Raw genomic sequence first — 27,009 nt, forward strand, 5'->3', positions numbered from 1 at the left:
GTTTATTTTTTGTTTGTTTGCTTACGATAACCCATCTTATACTGTGACTTGACTTTACCGACGGTATGAATGAGTGACGAGAAACTGATACACTTCAACTGAACATGACACACAAACAAGAACACCGAAACAAAACAACACAAATGCATTAACAAATATTAGAAATGTATAAAAATGAAAAAGTTGTCCAGTGGAAACTGTACAAAAAAAATTACTAGAAATAAAATGATGTTGCAACCCTTTGTCTCCTGTTGTTTTTCCATTGCTTGAACACGTTTTTAATGACTAAAAGATACTAAAACGTAAACGTATTTTTGCTGCCGCATGTGTAAGATGTAGAACCGGTGAATGAACGTTTTTGTAGTTCTGAGTCGAGGGTTTGAACTACATAACATTTCCCCTCAAGATTGTCAACCACGCACTTCCGTTGTTCATTACGTATTTCCTGTGTTGGTTGGCAGGAGGAAAAGCAGCAGGCAACACAGAAGTGTATTTATTGAGTTGTATCAAGAAGGTAAATGTCATTTTTATTTTCTAATAAAGTACCTAAAGCTTATTCGAAGTATGTATAATAACTGTGGGATATGTGAGGTGTTGTGTTTCTTTGGTTTGTTCCGTAGTGTAGAGGTAATATAGAACGATAAATGCTAAGTTAGGTAGCTTGCTAACTAACGTTATCTAAACGGGACTAATTTATGTTGAAAGCTACAAAGTGAAACTAGTTATGTATTTGGTTGCTAAGAGAGGTCTTGTTTCACTTGCTAGACCAAGCTAGTGAGTTGACGACTTTCCAAAAATGTCAACTATTCTATTCGCATAGTTAGCTACACGTTAGCCGCGTTGAAATGTCACTTCGTTAGCATACCACATATTTATGCGTTGCTTTGCTGGGTAGCTAGCTAACGTTAGCCTGCTGTCGTTCGCCATTTCAGATATATTTTACGTAAGCATGAGCTATATTAATTTATTTCAACACACTTTCTGGTAAGGTGTACTGTCATGATTACCGGTGACCAACTGACCGATAACTAGGTAACTTATAGCTGACTAAACTCCACTCCTTGGTGAAGGACTTACTTCACCGTAGAGCGGAGTTTAGTCCGCTAGCTAACTTAGAGGTTTAGACTGCAGTGACATCCCCCATTTAACGTTTGGCAGTTTTAAGTTCTTGCTTTTCTCAAGCGGAGGTACGTGTAAAAATCGTCAGCGAACACTTGAATATTCGGATCTGTAATTTACGCCGCAGTTGGACTTTTCCCCCTATACAAACAAAATGCTCGATGAACATTTTGAAGAATATCTGTTACAGGCATTTCATCATGAAGAAACAGGACACAGAAGAGTCGTCCGCGCATGGCAGCGATGCAGCACCTGGCGCTGGAGAGATGGAGGGAAGCAAGGCGGCAAAAGACGTTACGGAGACCAGAAGCCCAAAAGACGTTACGGAGACCAGAAGCCCAAAAGACGTTACGGAGACCAGAAGCCCAAAAGACGTTACGGAGACCAGAAGCCCAAAAGACGTTACGGAGACCAGAAGCCCAAAAGACGTTACGGAGACCAGAAGCCCAAAAGACGTTACGGAGACCAGAAGCCCAAAAGAGGTTACAGAGGCTGGCAGCCCTAAAGAGTCAGAGAAGGACACACCTTCACAAGCTGATGGGGCTGAAAGTGCAGGTAAAGTTAGCGCTATGTGTCATGGGTTGTCACTGATGTGATGGAACTAATGCCACGTTCAAGTGCTAGTCTAGTCGGAACTAGGAAACTCTTACATTTTTCTACGTTCCACCTGCAACTAGCGATGGGAGTTGAAGACGAAGGTAAGTTCCAAGTTGAGAATTAAGTGAAGTATTGCCATGTTTGTAAAAAAAAAAAAAAAAAATGCTGCTGTTGCTTTACATTAGCTAGGGTGTAACGGCTGTATGGAAGCATTCATATATCACCGTTCTGAAGTGTAGCTCCCATATCACCGTTCCGAAGTGTAGCTCCGATATCACCGTTCCGAAGTGTAGCTCCCATATCACCGTTCCGAAGTGTAGCTCCCATATCACCGTTCCGAAGTGTAGCTCCCATATCACCGTTCTGAAGTGTAGCTCCCATATCACCGTTCCGAAGTGTAGCTCCCATATCACCGTTCCGAAGTGTAGCTCCCATATCACCGTTCCGAAGTGTAGCTCCCATATCACCGTTCCGAAGTGTAGCTCCCATATCACAGTTCTGAAGTGTAGCTCCCATATCACCGTTCTGAAGTGTAGCTCCCATATCACCGTTCCGAAGTGTAGCTCCCATATCACCGTTCCGAAGTGTAGCTCCCATATCACCGTTCCGAAGTGTAGCTCCCATATCACCGTTCCGAAGTGTAGCTCCCATATCACCGTTCCGAAGTGTAGCTCCCATATCACCGTTCCGAAGTGTAGCTCCCATATCACCGTTCTGAAGTGTAGCTCCCATATCACCGTTCCGAAGTGTAGCTCCCATATCACCGTTCCGAAGTGTAGCTCCCATATCACCGTTCCGAAGTGTAGCTCCCATATCACCGTTCCGAAGTGTAGCTCCCATATCACAGTTCTGAAGTGTAGCTCCCATATCACCGTTCTGAAGTGTAGCTCCCATATCACCGTTCCGAAGTGTAGCTCCCATATCACCGTTCCGAAGTGTAGCTCCCATATCACCGTTCCGAAGTGTAGCTCCCATATCACCGTTCCGAAGTGTAGCTAGCAGTGCAGCTTTGTGTGTTCTTTCTTTGATTGTTGTTCTTTTAATGTTTTTTATTATAATTCATTTTTGTTCACCTTTGTTGTTGTTACGTACTGCAAAGTCCAATAATTGTTATTGCTGCATTTTGTTTCTCTTTCCCTTCTGTGTCTAGTGGCTGAGACGGTTGCCGTTTCCAACACAGCAGAGTCTGCAGCCCACCTCACCGTCCCAACTGTGGCAGACCCTGCCCCCCTCCCAGTCTCCACTATATTAGACCCTGCCCCCCTCCCAGTCTCCACTATAGCAGACCCTGCCCCCCTCCCAGTCTCCACTATATTAGACCCTGCCCCCCTCCCAGTCTCCACTATATTAGACCCTGCCCCCCTCCCAGTCTCCACTATATTAGACCCTGCCCCCCTCCCAGTCTCCACTATATTAGACCCTGCCCCCCTCCCAGTCTCCACTATATTAGACCCTGCCCCCCTCCCAGTCTCCACTATATTAGACCCTGCCCCCCTCCCAGTCTCCACTATATTAGACCCTGCCCCCCTCCCAGTCTCCACTATATTAGACCCTGCCCCTGTCCCAGTCGCCACCATAGCGGAGGGGGTGTCTTCTCAGTGTGACATGGTTGAGGTGCTGAGCCGCCAGCTGGAGGACATCCTCAACACCTACTGCCTGGAGGACAACGGGGAGGACGGGGTTAACCTGCCCAACGGCCAATCACACGGCCCCATGGTCAACGGCCTGGCCAATGAGAAGGAGCTGGACGTCAAGCCGGAGGAGGTCAAAGTGAATGCCGGCGGAGCGGAGAAAGTGAAGAGTCAAGAGAAGAAGAAGGTGAAGGGGCTGGGTAAGGTTCTGTTGCTCTGTCTGAAATCAACCCTAGGTGCTTGTCGTTGATCTGAAATGATTGGATGGGAGTAGGTCAGTGACCTCCAACCCTGGTCCTGAAGACCAATAGGGAGCTATTACCCATCTATATTGCACACTTAATATCGAGCTGTCATCCATCAGATTATTTTAGTCATACGGGTGGTGGCTAGGGGTTGAGGACTGGACAACTTCCCCTTGTATGTTGCTGGGTCCCTGCTATGATGAGATGGTGTTGCACTGAATGTCTTCCTCCCTGTGTTACGCTGAATATCTTCCACCTCCTGTGTGTTGCAGGTAAAGAGATCACCCTGCTGATGCAGACCCTGAACACTCTGAGTACACCAGAGGAGAAACTGTCAGGCCTCTGTAAGAAGTATGCTGAGCTGGTGAGTAGTAACTCTCATAAACGTTTTGACTCGGGTGTGTGTGTGGCTCAAAGGCTGTTTGGTTTAGTTAATAACTTTGTATTTATTTAATTTGAGCATGCTAGCAGCCCTCTTATTTCTAGCCTCCATCTGTGTATCAGCCAGTAGCAGTTTGTCTCCTCTGTCTGTCTGGTCATCATGCAGGGGAATGGACAGGGCAGATCAACATAGGGTGACCTACAGGGGAATGGACAGGGCAGATCAACATAGGGTGACCTACAGGGGAATGGACAGGGCAGATCAACACAGGGTGACCTACAGGGGAATGGACAGGGCAGATCAACACAGGGTGACCTACAGGGGAATGGACAGGGCAGATCAACATAGGGTGACCTACAGGGGAATGGACAGGGCAGATCAACACAGGGTGACCTACAGGGGAATGGACAGGGCAGATCAACACAGGGTGACCTACAGGGGAATGGACAGGGCAGATCAACACAGGGTGACCTACAGGGGAATGGACAGGGCAGATCAACACAGGGTGACCTACAGGGGAATGGACAGGGCAGATCAACACAGGGTGACCTACAGGGGAATGGACAGGGCAGATCAACACAGGGTGACCTACAGGGGAATGGACAGGGCAGATCAACACAGGGTGACCTACAGGGGAATGGACAGGGCAGATCAACACAGGGTGACCTACAGGGGAATGGACAGGGCAGATCAACACAGGGTGACCTACAGGGGAATGGACAGGGCAGATCAACACAGGGTGACCTACAGGGGAATGGACAGGGCAGATCAACATAGGGGAATGGACAGGGCAGATCAACATAGGGGAATGGACAGGGCAGATCAACATAGGGGAATGGACAGGGCAGATCAACATAGGGGAATGGACAGGGCAGATCAACATAGGGGAATGGACAGGGCAGATCAACATAGGGGAATGGACAGGGCAGATCAACATAGGGGAATGGACAGGGCAGATCAACACAGGGGAATGGACAGGGCAGATCAACACAGGGGAATGGACAGGGCAGATCAACACAGGGGAATGGACAGGGCAGATCAACACAGGGGAATGGACAGGGCAGATCAACACAGGGGAATGGACAGGGCAGATCAACACAGGGGAATGGACAGGGCAGATCAACACAGGGGAATGGACAGGGCAGATCAACACAGGGGAATGGACAGGGCAGATCAACACAGGGGAATGGACAGGGCAGATCAACACAGGGGAATGGACAGGGCAGATCAACACAGGGGAATGGACAGGGCAGATCAACACAGGGGAATGGACAGGGCAGATCAACACAGGGGAATGGACAGGGCAGATCAACACAGGGGAATGGACAGGGCAGATCAACACAGGGGAATGGACAGGGCAGATCAACACAGGGGAATGGACAGGGCAGATCAACACAGGGGAATGGACAGGGCAGATCAACATAGGGTGACCTACAGGGGAATGGACAGGGCAGCTCTGTGTGGGTGGGGGGGGGTGGGTTCCTGGCGCTCTGTCAGAGATGAGCTGTGGTCTCTATCAGCTGACTGGGCCCAGGGAGCGTGACGCTGGCTGATGGAGCGGTGCCGAGGGAGACTGCAGTGTTTGGAATGGGCTAGAGGGGAAACTGCTATACGCTGTCTTTACTGGACAAGGACATGGCTTCCCTTGGCAGCCTGACTTGTTTTCCCGCTAGCCTTCCATCAGTAGACTTATTGGAGCCATTTTAGCAATAGCTTTTCATTTAGGTGTACAGTGATCCCTCGCCACTTCGCGGTTCACTTATCGCGGATTCGCTATTTCGCGGATTTTCATAATGCATTTTTTTTTTTTTGGTGCATTGTGCTCTGCATTCTGATTCGCTAAAAACTCACTCCCGCTTCTTGTATCAAAACATGCTACGAATTGTGCTATCATTTTGTCGTCTCGTGCAGTTATGTGTACGTACATAAAACAGCTTGGCAAATTTACATTAAGTTGGCCAAATTATCTTGTAATTTCGAACATCTCCTAAACCCATAATGTCGACGAAACGGCCTGGACCGACAAAAGCACCTGCGGATGGGCCCAAACGGCGGAAGATGCTACCTATCTCAGATAAAGTTAAACTTCTGGACATGCTAAGGGAAGGTAAATGACAAAGCCACAAAGCGACGATGAAAGAGAAGAGGGAGAAGAGGACACGAGAGATGAGGAGGAAGGACTAACGCTTGGTCGCTTAGCAACCATGGTGCGAATGGCCACTGAACTTAAGCGAGTAGCTGAGGAATGGGACCCTTTGATGAGCCGTTCATTACAGTTCTCCAACGTAATCGATGGTGGCATGTCGGTGTACAAGGATCTTTTTGCAAAGAAGAAAAAAGAGCGACAACAGCTGCCTATCACTATGTTCTTCTCCCGAACAAACACACCTGCACCGCGGGCTTCAGAAGAAGAGAACACTGCAGAGCGCAGTCAGGATGCAGCGGCCCAGTCTGAAGAGCAGTGAAACGGCCTACACGTGAGTCACTGTATTTGTATACATGTAATAGTTGCTAATTGTAAAAAAAAAAAGTTTTCTATTTCGCGGATTTCACTTATCGCGGGTCATTTTCGGAACGTAACCCCCGCGATAAACGAGGGATTACTGTAATTAAACAGCTCTAATAGTATTTTCATTCATTAAAGTCTATTTTCTGTGTGCCTGCGTGCCCGTGTGTGTGTGCGCCTGCATGCCCGTGTGTGTGTGTGTGTGTGTGCGTGTGTGTGTGTGTGTGTGTGCGCCTGCATGCCCGTGTGTGTATGTGTGCGTGTCCTTATGTTTGTGGTGTGCATTCGTCCCCCCTGTGTGTGTGTGTAGCTGGAGGATCAGCGGAACAGTCAGAAGCAAATGCGTGTCCTGCAGAAGAAACAGTCTCAGCTGGTGCAGGAGACGGACCACCTGAGGAATGAACACAGCAAGGCCATCCTGGCGCGCAGCAAACTGGAGTCACTCTGTAGGGAGCTGCAGAGGCACAATCGCACACTCAAGGTAAAGGATGGTGAAGCTGGTGTTTACACTAGGTAAAGGATGGTGAAGCTGGTGTTTACACTAGGTAAAGGATGGTGAAGCTGGTGTTTACACTAGGTAATGGATGGTGAAGCTGGTGTTTACACTAGGTAATGGATGGTGAAGCTGGTGTTTACTCTAGGTAAAGGATGGTGAAGCTGGTGTTTACACTAGGTAATGGATGGTGAAGCTGGTGTTTACACTAGGTAATGGATGGTGAAGCTGGTGTTTACACTAGGTAATGGATGGTGAAGCTGGTGTTTACACTAGGTAATGGATGGTGAAGCTGGTGTTTACAGTAGGTAAAGGATGGTGAAGCTGGTGTTTACACTAGGTAAAGGATGGTGAAGCTGGTGTTTACACTAGGTAAAGGATGGTGAAGCTGGTGTTTACACTAGGTAATGGATGGTGAAGCTGGTGTTTACACTAGGTAATGGATGGTGAAGCTGGTGTTTACTCTAGGTAAAGGATGGTGAAGCTGGTGTTTACACTAGGTAATGGATGGTGAAGCTGGTGTTTACACTAGGTAATGGATGGTGAAGCTGGTGTTTACACTAGGTAATGGATGGTGAAGCTGGTGTTTACACTAGGTAATGGATGGTGAAGCTGGTGTTTACAGTAGGTAAAGGATGGTGAAGCTGGTGTTTACACTAGGTAAAGGATGGTGAAGCTGGTGTTTACACTAGGTAAAGGATGGTGAAGCTGGTGTTTACACTAGGTAAAGGATGGTGAAGCTGGTGTTTACACTAGGTAAAGGATGGTGAAGCTGGTGTTTACAGTAGGTAAAGGATGGTGAAGCTGGTGTTTACACTAGGTAAAGGATGGTGGAGCTGGTGATTACACTAGGTAAAGGATGGTGAAGCTGGTGTTTACACTAGGTAAAGGATGGTGAAGCTGGTGTTTACAGTAGGTAAAGGATGGTGAAGCTGGTGTTTACACTAGGTAAAGGATGGTGAAGCTGGTGTTTACAGTAGGTAAAGGATGGTGAAGCTGGTGTTTACACTAGGTAAAGGATGGTGAAGGTGGTGTTTACTCTAGGTAAAGGAAGGTGAAGCTGGTGTTTACACTAGGTAAAGGATGGTGAAGCTGGTGTTTACTCTAGGTAAAGGATGGTGAAGCTGGTGTTTACAGTAGGTAAAGGATGGTGAAGCTGGTATTAACACTAGGTAAAGGATGGTGAAGCTGGTGTTTACACTAGGTAAAGGATGGTGAAGCTGGTATTTACTCTAGGTAAAGGATGGTGAAGCTGGTGTTTACACTAGGTAAAGGATGGTGAAGGTGGTGTTTACTCTAGGTAAAGGAAGGTGAAGCTGGTGTTTACACTAGGTAAAGGATGGTGAAGCTGGTGTTTACTCTAGGTAAAGGATGGTGAAGCTGGTGTTTACAGTAGGTAAAGGATGGTGAAGCTGGTATTAACACTAGGTAAAGGATGGTGAAGCTGGTGTTTACACTAGGTAAAGGATGGTGAAGCTGGTATTTACTCTAGGTAAAGGATGGTGAAGCTGGTGTTTACTCTAGGTAAAGGATGGTGAAGCTGGTGTTTACAGTAGGTAAAGGATGGTGAAGCTGGTGTTTACTCTAGGTAAAGGATGGTGAAGCTGGTGATTACAGTAGGTAAAGGATGGTGAAGCTGGTGTTTACAGTAGGTAAAGGATGGTGAAGCTGGTGTTTACACTAGGTAAAGGATGGTGAAGCTGGTGTTTACACTAGGTAAAGGATGGTGAAGCTGGTGTTTACACTAGGTAAAGGATGGTGAAGCTGGTGTTTACACTAGGTAAAGGATGGTGAAGCTGGTGTTTACACTAGGTAAAGGATGGTGAAGCTGGTGTTTACTCTAGGTAAAGGATGGTGAAGCTGGTGTTTACTCTAGGTAAAGGATGGTGAAGCTGGTGTTTACTCTAGGTAAAGGATGGTGAAGCTGGTGTTTACTCTAGGTAAAGGATGGTGAAGCTGGTGTTTACTCTAGGTAAAGGATGGTGAAGCTGGTGTTTACACTAGGTAAAGGATGGTGAAGCTGGTGTTTACACTAGGTAAAGGATGGTGAAGCTGGTGTTTACACTAGGTAAAGGATGGTGAAGCTGGTGTTTACAGTAGGTAAAGGATGGTGAAGCTGGTGTTTACACTAGGTAAAGGATGGTGAAGCTGGTGTTTACACTAGGTAAAGGATGGTGAAGCTGGTGTTTACACTAGGTATAGGATGGTGAAGCTGGTGTTTACAGTAGGTAAAGGATGGTGAAGCTGGTGTTTACACTAGGTAAAGGATGGTGAAGCTGGTGTTTACACTAGGTAAAGGATGGTGAAGCTGGTGTTTACACTAGGTAAAGGATGGTGAAGCTGGTGTTTACACTAGGTAAAGGATGGTGAAGCTGGTGTTTACACTAGGTAAAGGATGGTGAAGCTGGTGTTTACACTAGGTAAAGGATGGTGAAGCTGGTGTTTACACTAGGTAAAGGATGGTGAAGCTGGTGTTTACACTAGGTAAAGGATGGTGAAGCTGGTGTTTACTCTAGGTAAAGGATGGTGAAGCTGGTGTTTACTCTAGGTAAAGGATGGTGAAGCTGGTGTTTACTCTAGGTAAAGGATGGTGAAGCTGGTGTTTACAGTAGGTAAAGGGATGGTGAAGCTGGTGTTTACTCTAGGTAAAGGATGGTGAAGCTGGTGTTTACACTAGGTAAAGGATGGTGAAGCTGGTGTTTACTCTAGGTAAAGGATGGTGAAGCTGGTGTTTACAGTAGGTAAAGGATGGTGAAGCTGGTGTTTACAGTAGGTAAAGGATGGTGAAGCTGGTGTTTACAGTAGGTAAAGGATGGTGAAGCTGGTGTTTACACTAGGTAAAGGATGGTGAAGCTGGTGTTTACACTAGGTAAAGGATGGTGAAGCTGGTGTTTACAGTAGGTAAAGGATGGTGAAGCTGGTGTTTACACTAGGTAAAGGATGGTGAAGCTGGTGTTTACACTAGGTAAAGGATGGTGAAGCTGGTGTTTACAGTAGGTAAAGGATGGTGAAGCTGGTGTTTACACTAGGTAAAGGATGGTGAAGCTGGTGTTTACACTAGGTAAAGGATGGTGAAGCTGGTGATTACAGTAGGTAAAGGATGGTGAAGCTGGTGTTTACACTAGGTAAAGGATGGTGAAGCTGGTGTTTACTCTAGGTAAAGGATGGTGAAGCTGGTGTTTACTCTAGGTAAAGGATGGTGAAGCTGGTGTTTACTCTAGGTAAAGGATGGTGAAGCTGGTGGTTACAGTAGGTAAAGGATGGTGAAGCTGGTGTTTACACTAGGTAAAGGATGGTGAAGCTGGTGTTTACAGTAGGTAAAGGATGGTGAAGCTGGTGTTTACTCTAGGTAAAGGATGGTGAAGCTGGTGTTTACACTAGGTAAAGGATGGTGAAGCTGGTGTTTACAGTAGGTAAAGGATGGTGAAGCTGGTGTTTACACTAGGTAAAGGATGGTGAAGCTGGTGTTTACACTAGGTAAAGGATGGTGAAGCTGGTGTTTACACTAGGTAAAGGATGGTGAAGATGGTGTTTACACTAGGTAAAGGATGGTGTAGCTGGTGTTTACACTAGGTAAAGGATGGTGAAGCTGGTGTTTACACTAGGTAAAGGATGGTGAAGCTGGTGTTTACACTAGGTAAAGGATGGTGAAGCTGGTGTTTACACTAGGTAAAGGATGGTGAAGCTGGTGTTTACACTAGGTAAAGGATGGTGAAGCTGGTGTTTACACTAGGTAAAGGATGGTGAAGCTGGTGTTTACACTAGGTAAAGGATGGTGAAGCTGGTTTTTACAGTAGGTAAATGATGGTGAAGCTGGTGTTTACTCTAGGTAAAGGATGGTGAAGCTGGTATTAACACTAGGTAAAGGATGGTGAAGATGGTTTTTACAGTAGGTAAAGGATGGTGAAGCTGGTGTTTACACTAGGTAAAGGATGGTGAAGCTGGTGTTTACACTAGGTAAAGGATGGTGAAGCTGGTATTTACACTAGGTAAAGGATGGTGAAGCTGGTATTTACTGTAGGTGAAGCGGTTGCTCACACTTGTACCTTTTTCACACTGGCTGGGCTAAGGCAAGCTGGGCTGGGCAGCACAGTACACTTTGTCAGCCCTATAATGTGATTCAGTCATCTCAGATTGATGAAGTGAACCGCTTTCAGGAATAAAATGGAGCCATACATTTTAAACTAACTTTAACCTGCTCTTGCAGGACGACGGGATGCAGCGTGCACGTGTGGAGGAGGAGAAGAGGAAGGAGGTGACATCACACTTCCAGGTGAGCCACTAGCGTCATGTGAAGAAGGGATAAATATTAAGTATTTCCTTGATGCCTTGATTTATTGCCTTGATGGTCTGCAGTGAGTGTTGAGAAATCTAGGAAATATTTTGGACATTCACCCAAGGACTAAACACTTCTGTCTACTTCCTGGTTGGTGTCCATTGTGCTGTTGCATCCCAGGTGACTCTGTATGACATCGAGGCCCAGATGGAACAACATAATGAGAGGAATGCCAGTCTGAGGCTGGAGAACTCTGAGCTGGCAGAGAAGCTCAAAAAACTCATCCAACAGTACGAACTACGAGAGGAGGTGTGTGTTTGGAGTGGGGAGAACGGTGTGTGTTTGGAGTGGGGAGAACGGTGTGTGTGTGTGTCTTTGGAGTGGGGAGAACGGTGTGTGTGTGTGTTTGGAGTGGGGAGAACGGTGTGTGTGTGTGTGTGTTTGGAGTGGGGAGAACGGTGTGTGTGTGTGTGTCTTTGGAGTGGGGAGAACGGTGTGTGTGTGTGTGTGTTTGGAGTGGGGAGAACGGTGTGTGTGTTTGGAGTGGGGAGAACGGTGTGTGTGTTTGGAGTGGGGAGAACGGTGTGTGTGTTTGGAGTGGGGAGAACGGTGTGTGTGTGTGTTTGGAGTGGGGAGAACGGTGTGTGTGTGTGTGTGTGTGGGGGGAGAACGGTGTGTGTGTGGAGTGGGGAGAACGGTGTGTGTTCTGTGAGGAGCAGACGGGAGTTCTGCAGCTCTGTGCCAGGACATGGACATTTACTTGCATAACTAAAGCACAGAGAAGGTGTAACTGCAGTAAAGGTCTGACAATGTTCTGGACATGTGAGCGTTAACCCCCTGTCGTCTCTCACAGCACATTGACAAGGTGTTCAAGCACAAGGACCTGCAGCAACAGTTGGTGGACGCTAAGCTTCACCAGGCTCAGGGCCTGCTCATAGAGGCAGAGGACCGCCATCACAGAGAGAAGGACTTTGTGAGTAAGAGTATAATAGTTGTTTGGTAAAACACTAGTCAACATACTCAACTCAATGAGTATATGTATTTATTTATGTAACGTTTTGCAGGATGAAATGTCTTGATGCATCTCGTTTTCACGTGTCCAAATGAAGACAAACAATATTTAGTAATAATATGGCAACTAAAAACTACTGCCACAGCTAATAGAAACTGCTGCCACAGCTAATAAAAACTACTGCCACAGCTAATAAAAACTACTGCCACGGCTAATAAAAACTACTGCCACAGCTAATAAAAACTACTGCCACGGCTAATAAAAACTACTGCCACAGCTAATAAAAACTACTGCCACAGCTAATAAAAGATACTGCCACAGCTAATAAAAGATACTGCCACGGCTAATAAAAGATACTGCCACAGCTAATAAAAGATACTGCCACGGCTAATAAAAACTACTGCCACGGCTAATAAAAACTACTGCCACAGCTAATAAAAACTACTGCCACAGCTAATAAAAACTACTGCCACAGCTAATAAAAACTGCTGCCACGGCTAATAAAAACTACTGCCACGGCTAATAAAAACTACTGCCACGGCTAATAAAAACTACTGCCACAGCTAATAAAAACTACTGCCACAGCTAATAAAAGATACTGCCACAGCTAATAAAAGATACTGCCACGGCTAATAAAAACTACTGCCACAGCTAATAAAAACTGCTGCCACAGCTAACAGAACTAAGTACCTATCTTCACGTGATGATGTTTCTATTAGTTATATGTCAGCTATATGAGAATCAAACCCACAACTCTTAATTTGTCTCATGTTGTCTCGCCAGCCACTGAAGGAAGAGGCAGAGTCTCAGGATGGGTAAGGGTTGGGCTCATTTAGGGCTGACCTCATTTAGTCAACTGGTCGATTGTTTGGTCGATAGACTGTTGGTCGACCGAGATTTCTTTAGTCCAGCACTAGCATATATATATATATATATATATATATATATATATATATATATATATATATATATATATATATATATATATATATATATATATATATATATATATACACAGCTCTGGAAAAAAAATTAAGAGACCACTGCAAATTTTTCTTAAATCAGCATCTCTACATGTATGACAGCCATTCCATTCCAGTGTCTGTTGAATTCCAACACAGGCACACCTCATTCTACTGAATTAGGTACTGATTAGGTGATCACCTGAATCAAATCTTATTTAACGAGGAAAAGTATAAAAACCACTGCTGTGGTCATCACTATCCTCTTGCAATAGGACCAGCTGGATGGCAAAAACAGTGCTAATAGTACCTCAAAAGTAATATTAATTTTTTTAAAAACTATTGATCATGCCAAAAGAGTTGAAAAGGAAAGTTTTGAGTGAGGAAAAGAAGGGTTCAATTCTGGCTTTACTGGCAGAGGGATGCAGTGAGCGTCAGGTTGCTTCCATCCTTAAAATTTCAAAGACGGCGGTTCATAAGAACAAGGTCAAGCAGCAGACATTGGGGACAACAAAGCTACAGACCGGCAGAGGGCAAAAACGACTCTCTACTGACCGGGATGACCGCCAACTCATTCGAATGTCACTCAACAACCGTAGGATGACATCAAGTGACCTACAAAAAGAATGGCAAACGGCAGCTGGGGTGAAGTGCACGGTGAGGACAGCTCGAAACAGGCTCCTAGGGGCAGGGCTGAAGTCGTGCAAAGATAGAAAAAAGCCCTTCATCAATGAGAAGCAAAGAAGAGCCAGGCTGAGGTTTGCAAAAGACCATAAGGATTGGACCGTAGAGGACTGGAGTAAGGTCATCTTCTCTGATGAGTCCAATTTTCAGCTTTGCCCAACACCTGGTCGTCTAATGGTTAGACGGAGACCTGGAGAGGCCTACAAGCCACAGTGTCTCGCACCCACTGTGAAATTTGGTGGAGGATCAGTGATGATCTGGGGGTCCTTCAGCAAGGCTGGAATCGGGCAGATTTGTCTTTGTGAAGGACGTATGAATCAAGCCACATACAAGGTTGTCCTGAAAGAAAACGTGCTTCCTTTTGTTCTGACATTGTTCCCCAAATCTGAGGATTGGTTTTTCCAGCAGGACAATGCGCCATGCCACACAGCCAGGTCAATCAAGGTGTGGATGGAGGACCACCATATCAAGACCCTGTCATGGCCAGCCCAATCTCCAGACCTGAACCCCATTGAAAACTTCTGGAATGTGATCAAGAGGAAGATGGATGGTCACAAGCCATTAAACAAAGCCGAGCTGCTTGAATTTTGCGCCAGGAGTGGCATAAAGTCACCCAACATCAATGTGAAAGACTGGTGGAGAGCATGCCAAGACACATGAAAGCTGTGATTGAAAATCAGGGTTATTCCACCAAATATTGATTTCTGAACTCTTCCTAAATTTAAAACATTAGTATTGTGTTGTTTAAAAATGAACATGAACTTATTTTCTTTGCATTATTCGAGGTCTAACAACACTACATATTTTTTGTTATTTTGACCAGTTTTAAATTACTGCAAATAAATGCTCTAAATTTTACAAAATATATTTGGAATTTGGGAAAAATGTTGTCAGTAGTTTATAGAATAAAACAAAAATGTTAATTTCACCTCACGCAACCACAATAAACAATTTAGGATAAACAATTTCACAAATGTGTCTGTTTTTAATCTTTGCTATACTTTTTTTTTTCTGTTAGACCAGCATCTGGTATTATTTATTTATTTGTTTTGTTTGTTTACAAATTGTCGGAAAATATATTTATAATAATAATAACCCTCCTTTTTCCTTGATCTCCTTATTATTATTATGATGATGATCATAAGTAATGTCATTATCATTAGTAGGTTTAGTATAGCAGCCTTGTATAACCACCATCGAGCTGTAGGCCTATGAGCTCATCCTGTTTAGTCTTAATACCGTAACTTACTTAGGCTTATAGTTCAATACTTTATATAGGCTACTGTATCAATCAATCCTTTATTTGTTCATGTCATCACACAGCATAGCATAGGAGTCGTACGTGATTTTGAAACGCGATCAAGCGTTTTAGTTTTTAAAATAAATAAGGCAACCATTTGAATAATTAGCGTAAACAATAAATAGGCCTAAACTGTTCCATTTCGGAAATTGCATTCATGAATGAATGCGACTGTTTTTAGTCTTTGCGTTTAATAAAGGCTTTACAACAAACAAACAAAAACTTTGCAACAGACTCTCTGGTGCACTTATCATTTATTTTGTGTTTACATTGTTCCAAACGGTTAGAAAATGTATATTGTAATATAACAGCACCTGTTTGGCACAAACAATATGCACGCAGCGCTTCTCCTTACCTTATTTTTCTTGATATCCAGTATTTTCCACAACTAGTCAAATTTGTTCCACACATCGTGACTTCCACCTTCACTTTCTGAGCAACCAGTAAACATTCCCCCCCGTTTTCGAGTGTGTCACTTCCTCTGCATCCGTTTCCTAAACAAATGAGGGATTTCGGTAACACGGCTTCTCAGTCAGAAATGGCTGTAATTATGGTGCAGCTTCATCAACACAGGCAGCGCGATAAACACTGCTGATGTTCATCAACACAGGCAGCGCGATACACACTGCTGATGTTCATCAACACAGGCAGCGCGATAAACACTGCTGATGTTCATCAACACAGGCAGCGCGATAAACACTGCTGATGTTCATCAACACAGGCAGCGCGATACACACTGCTGATGTTCATCAACACAGGCAGCGCGATAAACACTGCTGATGTTCATCAACACAGGCAGCGCGATAAACACTGCTGATGTTCATCAACACAGGCAGCGCGATACACACTGCTGATGTTCATCAACACAGGCAGCGCGATAAACACTGCTGATGTTCATCAACACAGGCAGCGCGATAAACACTGCTGATGTTCATCAACACAGGCAGCGCGATAAACACTGCTGATGTTCATCAACACAGGCAGCGCGATAAACACTGCTGATGTTCATCAACACAGGCAGCGCGATAAACACTGCTGATGTTCATCAACACAGGCAGCGCGATAAACACTGCTGATGTTCATCAACACAGGCAGCGCGATAAACACTGCTGATGTTCATCAACACAGGCAGCGCGATAAACACTGCTGATGTTCATCAACACAGGCAGCGCGATAAACACTGCTGATGTTCATCAACACAGGCAGCGCGATAAACACTGCTGATGTTCATCAACACAGGCAGCGCGATAAACACTGCTGATGTTCATCAACACAGGCAGCGCGATAAACACTGCTGATGTTCATCAACACAGGCAGCGCGATAAACACTGCTGATGTTCTGTTCGCTGCAGCGAGGAGAAGAGGGAGGAGCTTAGTCACTCTTTGCCTTGATGACAGCTTTGCACACTCTTGGCATTTGATTAAAACACATAGGATGTGTCTATGTATGGAAAAATACACGTAAAAAAAAATTAGACCAATCGTTTGGTCAAAGGAGGAAAAAAAATGAAGTCTGGACAGCCCTAGTCTCATGTTTCTCCAGCTGCTGAAGGAAGAGGTGGAGTTTCAGAGGGTGGGTTGGGGTTGTTCTCATGTCAGTCTCATGTTGTCTCTCCAGCTGCTGAAGGAAGAGGTGGAGTTTCAGAGGGTGGGTTGGGGTTGTTCTCATGTCAGTCTCATGTTGTCTCTCCAACTGCTGAAGGAAGAGGTGGAGTTTCAGAGGGTGGGTTGGGGTTGTTCTCATGTCAGTCTCATGTTGTCTCTCCAGCTGCTGAAGGAAGAGGTGGAGTTTCAGAGGGTGGGTTGGGGTTGTTCTCATGTCAGTCTCATGTTGTCTCTCCAGCTGCTGAAGGAAGAGGTGGAGTTTCAGAGGGTGGGTTGGGGTTGTTCTCATGTCAGTCTCATGTTGTCTCTCCAGCTGCTGAAGGAAGAGGTGGAGTTTCAGAGGGTGGGTTGGGGTTGTTCTCATGTCAGTCTCATGTTGTCTCTCCAGCTGCTGAAGGAAGAGGTGGAGTTTCAGAGGGTGGGTTGGGGTTGTTCTCATGTCAGTCTCATGTTGTCTCTCCAGCTGCTGAAGGAAGAGGTGGAGTTTCAGAGGGTGGGTTGGGGTTGTTCTCATGTCAGTCTCATGTTGTCTCTCCAGCTGCTGAAGGAAGAGGTGGAGTTTCAGAGGGTGGGTTGGGGTTGTTCTCATGTCAGTCTCATGTTGTCTCTCCAGCTGCTGAAGGAAGAGGTGGAGTTTCAGAGGGTGGGTTGGGGTTGTTCTCATGTTAGTCTCATGTTGTCTCTCCAGCTGCTGAAGGAAGAGGTGGAGTTTCAGAGGGTGGGTTGGGGTTGTTCTCATGTCAGTCTCATGTTGTCTCTCCAGCTGCTGAAGGAAGAGGTGGAGTTTCAGAGGGTGGGTTGGGGTTGTTCTCATGTCAGTCTCATGTTGTCTCTCCAGCTGCTGAAGGAAGAGGTGGAGTTTCAGAGGGTGGGTTGGGGTTGTTCTCATGTCAGTCTCATGTTGTCTCTCCAGCTGCTGAAGGAAGAGGTGGAGTTTCAGAGGGTGGGTTGGGGTTGTTCTCATGTCAGTCTCATGTTGTCTCTCCAGCTGCTGAAGGAAGAGGTGGAGTTTCAGAGGGTGGGTTGGGGTTGTTCTCATGTCAGTCTCATGTTGTCTCTCCAGCTGCTGAAGGAAGAGGTGGAGTTTCAGAGGGTGGGTTGGGGTTGTTCTCATGTCAGTCTCATGTTGTCTCTCCAGCTGCTGAAGGAAGAGGTGGAGTTTCAGAGGGTGGGTTCGGGTTGTTCTCATGTTAGTCTCATGTTGTCTCTCCAGCTGCTGAAGGAAGAGGTGGAGTTTCAGAGGGTGGGTTGGGGTTGTTCTCATGTCAGTCTCATGTTGTCTCTCCAGCTGCTGAAGGAAGAGGTGGAGTTTCAGAGGGTGGGTTGGGGTTGTTCTCATGTCAGTCTCATGTTGTCTCTCCAGCTGCTGAAGGAAGAGGTGGAGTTTCAGAGGGTGGGTTGGGGTTGTTCTCATGTCAGTCTCATGTTGTCTCTCCAGCTGCTGAAGGAAGCATTAGAGTCTCAGAGGATGAGTGAGCTGATGAAGCAGCAAGAGGTGCATCTCAAACAACAGGTAACTATCTCTCTAGAACTCTTTTAAGACAGAGTGGGTGCTCTATGATAAACCTCTGGACAGAGTGGGTGCTCTATGATAAACCTCTGGACAGAGTGGGTGCTCTATGATAAACCTCTGGACAGAGTGGGTGCTCTATGATAAACCTCTGGACAGAGTGGGTGCTCTATGATAAACCTCTGGACAGAGTGGGTGCTCTATGATAAACCTCTGGACAGAGTGGGTGCTCTATGATAAACCTCTGGACAGAGTGGGTGCTCTATGATAAACCTCAGGACAGAGTGGGTGCTCTATGATAAACCTCTGGACAGAGTGGGTGCTCTATGATAAACCTCTGGACAGAGTGGGTGCTCTATGATAAACCTCTGGACAGAGTGGATGCTCTATGATAAACCTCTGGACAGAGTGGGTGCTCTATGATAAACCTCTGGACAGAGTGGGTGCTCTATGATAAACCTCTGGACAGAGTGGGTGCTCCATGATCGACATCTAGCTATATGATAAACATCCTCACTGTTTCTGCTGAGCTGCAAAAGGTAATATGTGAATTTAATCTCCGCCCTCTTCTGCCTGTCTCCCCACCCAGCTGTCCTTATACACAGAGAAGTTTGAGGAGTTCCAGAGCACTCTTTCAAAGAGCAATGAGGTGTTCACCACCTTCAAACAGGAGATGGAGAAGGTGAGCCTGTGTGTGTGTGTGTGTGTGTTAAGATGTAGGCTGACCCATGTTTGAGTCCGAAGACCTGCCAACCGTCACACAATTTGAGGTGACAGTACGCTGGTATGAAAAACTATCCAAAAAATAGGCTTCTAGTTTGACACATTGTGTTTTTTTTTGACTCAACCGTCTGAAGTTGGAGCTGAGCCAATCAGAGGACTTGGGCGAGGATAAAAAAATCTCCAGCCTGCCGTAGTCGTAGTCGTAGCCGTAGCCGTAGTCGTAGCGTAGCCGTAGTCGTAGCCGTAGCGTAGCCGTAGCGTAGCCGTAGCGTAGCCGTAGCCGTAGCCGTAGCGTAGCCGTAGCGTAGTCGTAGCCGTAGTCGTAGCCGTAGCGTAGTCGTAGCCGTAGTCGTAGCCGTAGCCGTAGGCGTAGCCGTAGCCGTAGCGTAGCCGTAGTCGTAGCGTAGCCGTAGTCGTAGCCGTAGCGTAGTTGTAGCCGTAGCGTAGTTGTAGCCGTAGTCGTAGCCGTAGCGTAGCCGTAGTCGTAGTACTGTTTTTCTCCCTAGAGCTGGATGGCAACTCTCCACTTTCTGTTGATCCCTCTGATGTGTGAGGGGGAAAAGGGGTAGGGAAAATGGAGAACAAACTGTTTGTCAAATACATTTTCCACTATGTGTTAGTTAAGCACATAACACAGGGGTTTGCCAAACTCTGTCCTGGGGCCCCTCCTGGGTGCACATTTTAGTTGTTTTGCCCTGGCACTACACCGCTGATTTGAAATAATCAACTAATCATCAAGCTTTGATTATTTGAATCAGCTGTGTAGTGCTAGGACAAAAAACCAAAACGTGCACCCCTTGGGGTTCCGGGGGACCGAGTTTGGTAAACACTGACATAACCACTATTATTTCATAGTTAGCTCCTTAGCTAAGGCGTCAAAATACGACGGAGGTAGTTAGCTACAGCGTTTAGTCTACTAAGCGAGAACACTTTCTTGCCCGCACGTGCTTTGAGCTCCGCAAAGACGGTGGTGGGCGTGAGTGCGTTGCCGAGCGAAGGAAACGTGCGGTGTTGCGGTACTTCGGTGTGCATCGCTGCGTGGATGGAAACGGACGTGGCAGAGAGCTGTTCCGCTGATACAGACCTTCACAGAAAGTGATGGGACACTGTTAAAAGATGAGCAGGCCTGTGTTTTTTTTTTTTTATGAATCCGTTGTGGATCTGTCCTCTTCATATCGCTGGAGGTCAACAGTAGGCTGCTGATGATGTCATAATAGTCAGTTCACCGATGACAACAAGGCACGTAGAATGAATGGTAGCCTAGTAGTCAGACCTAACCTGATGGATGAGGTAAAGGATGGAGATCTGAATCAAGCTCATATAGGTTTAGTTCAGTTGTTTCATTTTCCAAATAGCCTACAAACAGGAAGCTACACTACTACATTATTACATCCAGTAATTGAATTATTCAGAATTTTATCCCCCAAACAAAATGAAGAGGCCAGTTTAGTGAAAATGTAGATTATCCACATAATGACACCTTTTGGGCTACCAAGTGGCGCAGCGGTCTAAGGCACCGCATCTCAGTGCTTGAGGCGTCACTACAGACCCCCTGGTTCGACTCCAGGCTGTATCACAACCGGCTGTGATTGGGAGTCCCATAGGGCGGCACACACAATTGGCCCAGCGTCGTCCGGGTTTGGCCGGTGTAGGCCGTCATTGTAAATAAGAATTTGTTCTTAACTGACTTGCCTGGTTAAATAAAGGTTTAAATAAATAAATAAAACAATTGCAGGGAAATATCTAAAATGCTCCACTTCATATTCATCATCTCCAGCACCACCCCAACATCCACATACTGAATGGGATAACGGCGCTTTTCTATGTTTTGTAGTAAAAAAAGATCGAGGAAGATGTGTTTCCGATGACATCATCGACCAGTTAGTAGGAAGTTAGGAGGCAATGCCGCCTCATAATTGGTTAAAATCACACGATGCACACCGATGATGTCATTGGGAAGACTTGTCTTCCTCAATCTTTTTTTACTGCAAAACATAGAAAAGCGCCGTTATCCCATTCAGTATGTGGATGTTGGGGTGGTGCTGGAGATGATGAATATGAAGTGGAACATTGTGAAATTTCCCTTTTTAATTAGAATAATCATTAACCCTAAATTTTACCTAGAATAATCTGGACGTTTTATTGAGACCACCTCAATTTCATTTATGATCAAACATAAGACTTCTGTGTTGGCTACATTGTTTGATATAATTTAAGACTCTAGGTTTAAATATATATATCTAATTGTTCCAACTTCCTTAGGGGGAAGTTGACTGACCCCCTCCGGACCTCCCCCCGACCCAACCTTAGACCCCCTCCGGACCTCCCCCCTACCCAACCTTAGACCCCCTCCGGACCTCCCCCCTACCCAACCTTAGACCCCCTCCGGACCTCCCCCCTACCCAACCTTAGACCCCCTCCGGACCTCCCCCCGACCCAACCTTAGACCCCCTCCGGACCTCCCCCCTACCCAACCTTAGACCCCCTCCGGACCTCCCCCCTACCCAACCTTAGACCCCCTCCGGACCTCCCCCCTACCCAACCTTAGACCCCCTCCGGACCTCCCCCCGACCCAACCTTAGACCCCCTCCGGACCTCCCCCCTACCCAACCTTAGACCCCCTCCGGACCTCCCCCCTACCCAACCTTAGACCCCCTCCGGACCTCCCCCCGACCCAACCTTAGACCCCCTCCGGACCTCCCCCCTACCCAACCTTAGACCCCCTCCGGACCTCCCCCCGACCCAACCTTAGACCCCCTCCGGACCTCCCCCCTACCCAACCTTAGACCCCCTCCGGACCTCCCCCCGACCCAACCTTAGACCCCCTCCGGACCTCCCCCCGACCCAACCTTAGACCCCCTCCGGACCTCCCCCCGACCCAACCTTAGACCCCCTCCGGACCTCCCCCCTACCCAACCTTAGGCCCCCTCCGGACCTCCCCCCTACCCAACCTTAGGCCCCCTCCGGACCTCCCCCAGACCCAACCTTAGACCCCCTCCGGACCTCCCCCCTACCCAACCTTAGGCCCCCTCCGGACCTCCCCCCTACCCAACCTTAGGCCCCCTCCGGACCTCCCCCCTACCCAACCTTAGGCCTACACAGAGACTTCATGCCCATAGGGGGCAAGTGGCCAGTCAGATTTGTACTGGTAAAATACCAGTTAGCAATTTTATGAAGTTGGCTTTAGCTTTCCCAGATAGTTATAAGGTTGGGAACCTATCTACCAAGAAGCCATTTCAAGCTATCAATCAAGTTAAGAGTAGCTAGCTTGTCTATAAAATAAGGAAACCGTAACATAAAGGCTCTTAATAGGGCGTTGGGGCCATCACGAGCTAGAACGTCTTCAATGCACCTTGGCGTAGTTTCCACAAGTGTCTGGAACTCTAATGGAGGGATGCGACACCATTCTTCCGCAATAAATTCCATCATTTCGTGTTTTTGTTGGTTGATGGTGGAGAACGCTGTCTCGGGCGCCGTTCCAGAATCTCCAACGAGTGTTTTTTAATTGGGTTGAGATCTAGTGACTGAGACGGCCATGGCATATGGCTTACATATGGTTTTCATGCTCATCAAACCATTCAGTGACCCCTCGTGACCCCTCATTTATTCAAGTGTTTTCATTATTTTGGCAGGTACCTTTATTTTAGCTTTTAGCTGGCATGCCTGCTGTCAAGGTTGGTGGACTTTAGAAAAGCAAGCAATAACTAAATGTCTGAATTAGACTCACATTCCTTTCAGTCTTTAACCAGATTTTAGCAGAGAAGCATAATTTGTTTCTTTGAAAATAAAAACGACACCAGTCAGGAGGATACAGACAGCGCAAGACATATGCTTAGATATGAAAAATATCTTTTTTTTATTTTTTTTATATAGAATTAAGCATACTGATTATGGCTCTAGATTGCAGGAAAAAGCTTTTTCAGATGTATGAAAAATTCAAAATTCTCCAAATTACGGAGCCAGCCATCCTCACGTACAGTGGGGAAAAAAGTATTTAGTCAGCCACCAATTGTGCAAGTTCTCCCACTTAAAAAGATGAGAGAGGCCTGTAATTTTCATCATAGGTACACGTCAACTATGACAGACAAATTGAGAGAAAAAAATTCCAGAAAATCACATTGTATGATTTTTTTATGAATTTATTTGCAAATTATGGTGGAAAATAAGTATTTGGTCACCTACAAACAAGCTAGATTTCTGGCTCTCACAGACCTGTAACTTCTTCTTTAAGAGGCTCCTCTGTCCTCCACTCGTTACCTGTATTAATGGCACCTGTTTGAACTTGTTATCAGTATAAAAGACACCTGTCCACAACCTCAAACACTACAAACTCCACTATGGCCAAGACCAAAGAGCAGTCAAAGGACACCAGAAACAAAATTGTAGACCTGCACCAGGCTGGGAAGACTGAATCTGCAATAGGTAAGCAGCTTGGTTTGAAGAAATCAACTGTGGGAGCAATTATTAGGAAATGGAAGACATACAAGACCACTGATAATCTCCCTCGATCTGGGGCTCCACGCAAGATCTCACCCCGTGGGGTCAAAATGATCACAAGAACGTTGAGCAAAAATCCCAGAACCACACGGGGGGACCTAGTGAATGACCTGCAGAGAGCTGGGACCAAAGTAACAAAGCCTACCATCACTAACACACTACGCCGCCAGGGACTCAAATCCTGCAGTGCAAGACGTGTCCCCCTGCTTAAGCCAGTACATGTCCAGGCCCGTCTGAAGTTTGCTAGAGTGCATTTGGATGATCCAGAAGAGGATTGGGAGAATGTCATATGGTCAGATGAAACCAAAATAGAACTTTTTGGTAAAAACTCAACTCGTCGTGTTTGGAGGACAAAGAATGCTGAGTTGCATCCAAAGAACACCATACCTACTGTGAAGCATGGGGGTGGAAACATCATGCTTTGGGGCTGTTTTCTGCAAAGGGACCAGGACGACTGATCCGTGTAAAGGAAAGAATGAATGGGGCCATGTATAGTGAGATTTTGAGTGAAAACCTCCTTCCATCAGCAAGGGCATTGAAGATGAAACGTGGCTGGGTCTTTCAGCATGACAATGATCCCAAACACACCGCCCGGGCAACGAAGGAGTGGCTTCGTAAGAAGCATTTCAAGGTCCTGGAGTGGCCTAGCCAGTCTCCAGATCTCAACCCCATAGAAAATCTTTGGAGGGAGTTGAAAGTCTGTGTTGCCCAGCGACAGCCCCAAAACATCACTGCTCTAGAGGAGATCGGCATGGAGGAATGGGCCAAAATACCAGCAACAGTGTGTGAAAACCTTGTGAAGACTTACAGAAAACGTTTGACCTGTGTCATTGCTAACAAAGGGTATATAACAAAGTATTGAGAAACGTTTGTTATTGACCAAATACTTTTTTTCCACCATAATTTGCAAATTCATTAAAAATCCTACAATGTGATTTTCTGGATTTTATTTCTTCTCATTTTGTCTGTCATAGTTGATGTGTACCTATGATGAAAATTACAGGCCTCTCTCATCTTTTTAAGTGGGAGAACTTGCACAATTGGTGGCTGACTAAATACTTTTTTTCCCCACTGTACTTTGTGCCCTGATTTGTATATTTAAGCGTATTTCTAGTTCGCTACAGAAGAGCAGTACCAGGTACCCATAAGTCTGAGGCAGACTATGTTGTGGAAAATAATCACTATACTTTATTACATATCAAAATACTTCCAGAGTTTTCGTAGAATCAAGAATGACTTTATTACAATTTCAACAAAGTCTATGCCGGTCTGCAGAGTAGCACACTTTTTCTCTCTCCCTCCCCCAGTATCCCATCCATATCTCCTCTAGTTCAAAACCCCTCCCTCTTCAGTTTCCCGCTCTTTATCGCTCCGCCTACTTCCTTTTGTCTATGATGGCGGCTAAATTCGACTTTCATTTCAGTTGAGAATCAATAGTAATACAATCAATCAATCCCTTATCTTGCAAAAACACTCATGTTTAGTTTAAAACTCTGTTCAACTCCGGCTCTCCCGGGCTTGACCTGAAGACCGATCGTTGGACATGACAGGTCCCTAAATCCTTGAAACATACACAAACCCCCACACACACACAGTGAAATGATCGAATTAAGTTCCTGGCCCAATAACAAAGAACTCTAACTCTATGTTCGTGATTAACCCAGTTTTATCTCATAGTCCACTAAAAAAATCTCCATCTTCTGCCAACATCATTATTAGGCTAAAGAATTTGCCAATGATCTGTGCCGTTGTGGAGGCTGGGGGGGGTGCCCGCTGCCGTGCTGAAGCGGTACTCGTAAAAATGATTCAAAGTTGGCAGGTCTGTCTCCGAGTGTCGTCCGTGGTCATGTGATGTGACCTGTGTGTGTCCTTAGATGACGAAGAAGATCAAGAAGCTGGAGAAGGAGACGACCATGTATCGCTCCAGGTGGGAGAGTAGCAACAAAGCCCTGCTGGTCATGGCTGAGGAGGTAGGTCAAATCAGACCGAACTCACTGAATGGGGCTTTTTATATTGGTGTTAGTGTACATTTTTTGTTGTTGTTGTGAAAAGTGCAAGGTGTCTGTGACTGACTGTGTGTGTGTGTGTGTGCACGTGCACATCTGTATAAATCTTTGTGTGTTCCCTAGAAAACGCTGCAGGACCGTGAGTTTGACGGCCTCCAGGGGAAGGTAGGGAGGCTGGAGAAGCTTTGCCGGGCACTGCAGAACGAACGCAATGAGCTCAGCAAGAAGGTCCAGGGCCTGAGCGCCGGCCCCGAGGACGACAGCCCAGGAGATGAATCCACCTCCCTCCCCCCCATAGACTCCCAGGAGCCCAGCCCAGACCCCGACACCACCACCACCCCTAGCTCCCCCACACCCTGCTGCCACTGCGGCCCAGAGTTGGACACTGAGAACCAGGCCTGTGCAGCCCCCCTCACTGCCCAGGAATGAGACCTCTCGCCTGGGCAACACTGCTCACAGTCTCTCTCCTCTTCACCAACCAACTACCAGCCTGCAAGCCAAGCCACTACTAACGTAGGAGTTAAGAGTGTGGGTCTGTGTCATTCCCTCCGGAATAAGATGAAGTTGTCCCCTAACCACAGATCTAGGATCAGTTTCCCTAACTAAAACCAATAGGGCGGTGCAAGAGAACCTGATCCTGGATCTGCAGTCAAGTAGCGGCTTCTACTTACTCTGGTTCCTCCTGGAGAGTTGGTGGCGGTCAGTCAGGGAACCTTCTTGAAGGTTGTAATCCTGCCTTTTGGTCTTTTCTTCTTTTCCGTTCCTTTTGAGAACTCCAGTACACAATGTTCATGTAAATCGCAAGCTAAAGAGAGGCTTCGTTCTAAATGGCACCCTATTCTCCAAATAGTGCGCTATGTTTGACCAGAGCCCTATTTTGTAGGTGTGTGCTTGTCTCCATTGGTCTCTTTCTTTTGTGTGTGTGTGTGTGAGTCATATAGAGATGCAGATGTAGGACCACAGTTGGACTTCAACCCAGAGCATGTAGGGATCACCTTTCAGTTCAGAGAGCGGTGTGTGTGTGTGTGTATATCTCTAGGTTGGGGATATCTTGAGAAGAGTCACTTTCTTTCATTAATTCCGTTATAGATGTCCTTGTTTATCCTAGAACCAAAGGTCCAGAGAGTGAATGGATTATGTAGATATTCTTTATGAATCATGCCCAATCGGTGGATCCACACAAATTACTCTTAAACCAGGTGTGTGTGTATTCACTAGGAACCAACGGGAAGCAAACAGAGCAAAACAGGGAACTTGTCCAATAAGAAACGTGTTTTCCGTTGCAATATGTTTTGCTACGGTGTGCACTAATGAGTACACCCCAAGAAAAGAGGAAATAGCCTTGTGGTTATGGTTTGTTTCTTTATATCATACGTTGTTGCACAGCAGAGTTTGTAGACTGTATTTGTTTGATATTATCTGAGTTATTTTAACACTTGTGTATCTAACGGAGAAACACCA

General features: G+C 46.1%; 1 protein-coding gene across 1 annotated transcript; it reads left to right on the forward strand.

The window, feature by feature from the left end:
- The first annotated feature begins 443 nt into the window (after nucleotides 1-443).
- Nucleotides 444-27,009, forward strand: LOC311132221 (alpha-taxilin-like). The gene is made up of 12 exons (XM_084165446.1): nucleotides 444-514; nucleotides 1,310-1,674; nucleotides 2,867-3,547; nucleotides 3,865-3,956; nucleotides 6,791-6,961; nucleotides 11,181-11,246; nucleotides 11,430-11,558; nucleotides 12,103-12,222; nucleotides 18,251-18,325; nucleotides 18,912-19,004; nucleotides 25,417-25,512; nucleotides 25,672-27,009. Exons 2-12 carry the CDS (start codon nucleotides 1,320-1,322, stop codon nucleotides 25,975-25,977), a joined length of 2,184 nt encoding a protein of 727 aa, XP_084021572.1. The 5' UTR covers nucleotides 444-514; nucleotides 1,310-1,319; the 3' UTR covers nucleotides 25,978-27,009.

The sequence above is a fragment of the Coregonus lavaretus genome (genome assembly GCF_964263955.1).
Source record: "Coregonus lavaretus genome assembly, chromosome: 7".
NCBI lineage: Eukaryota > Metazoa > Chordata > Actinopteri > Salmoniformes > Salmonidae > Coregonus > Coregonus lavaretus.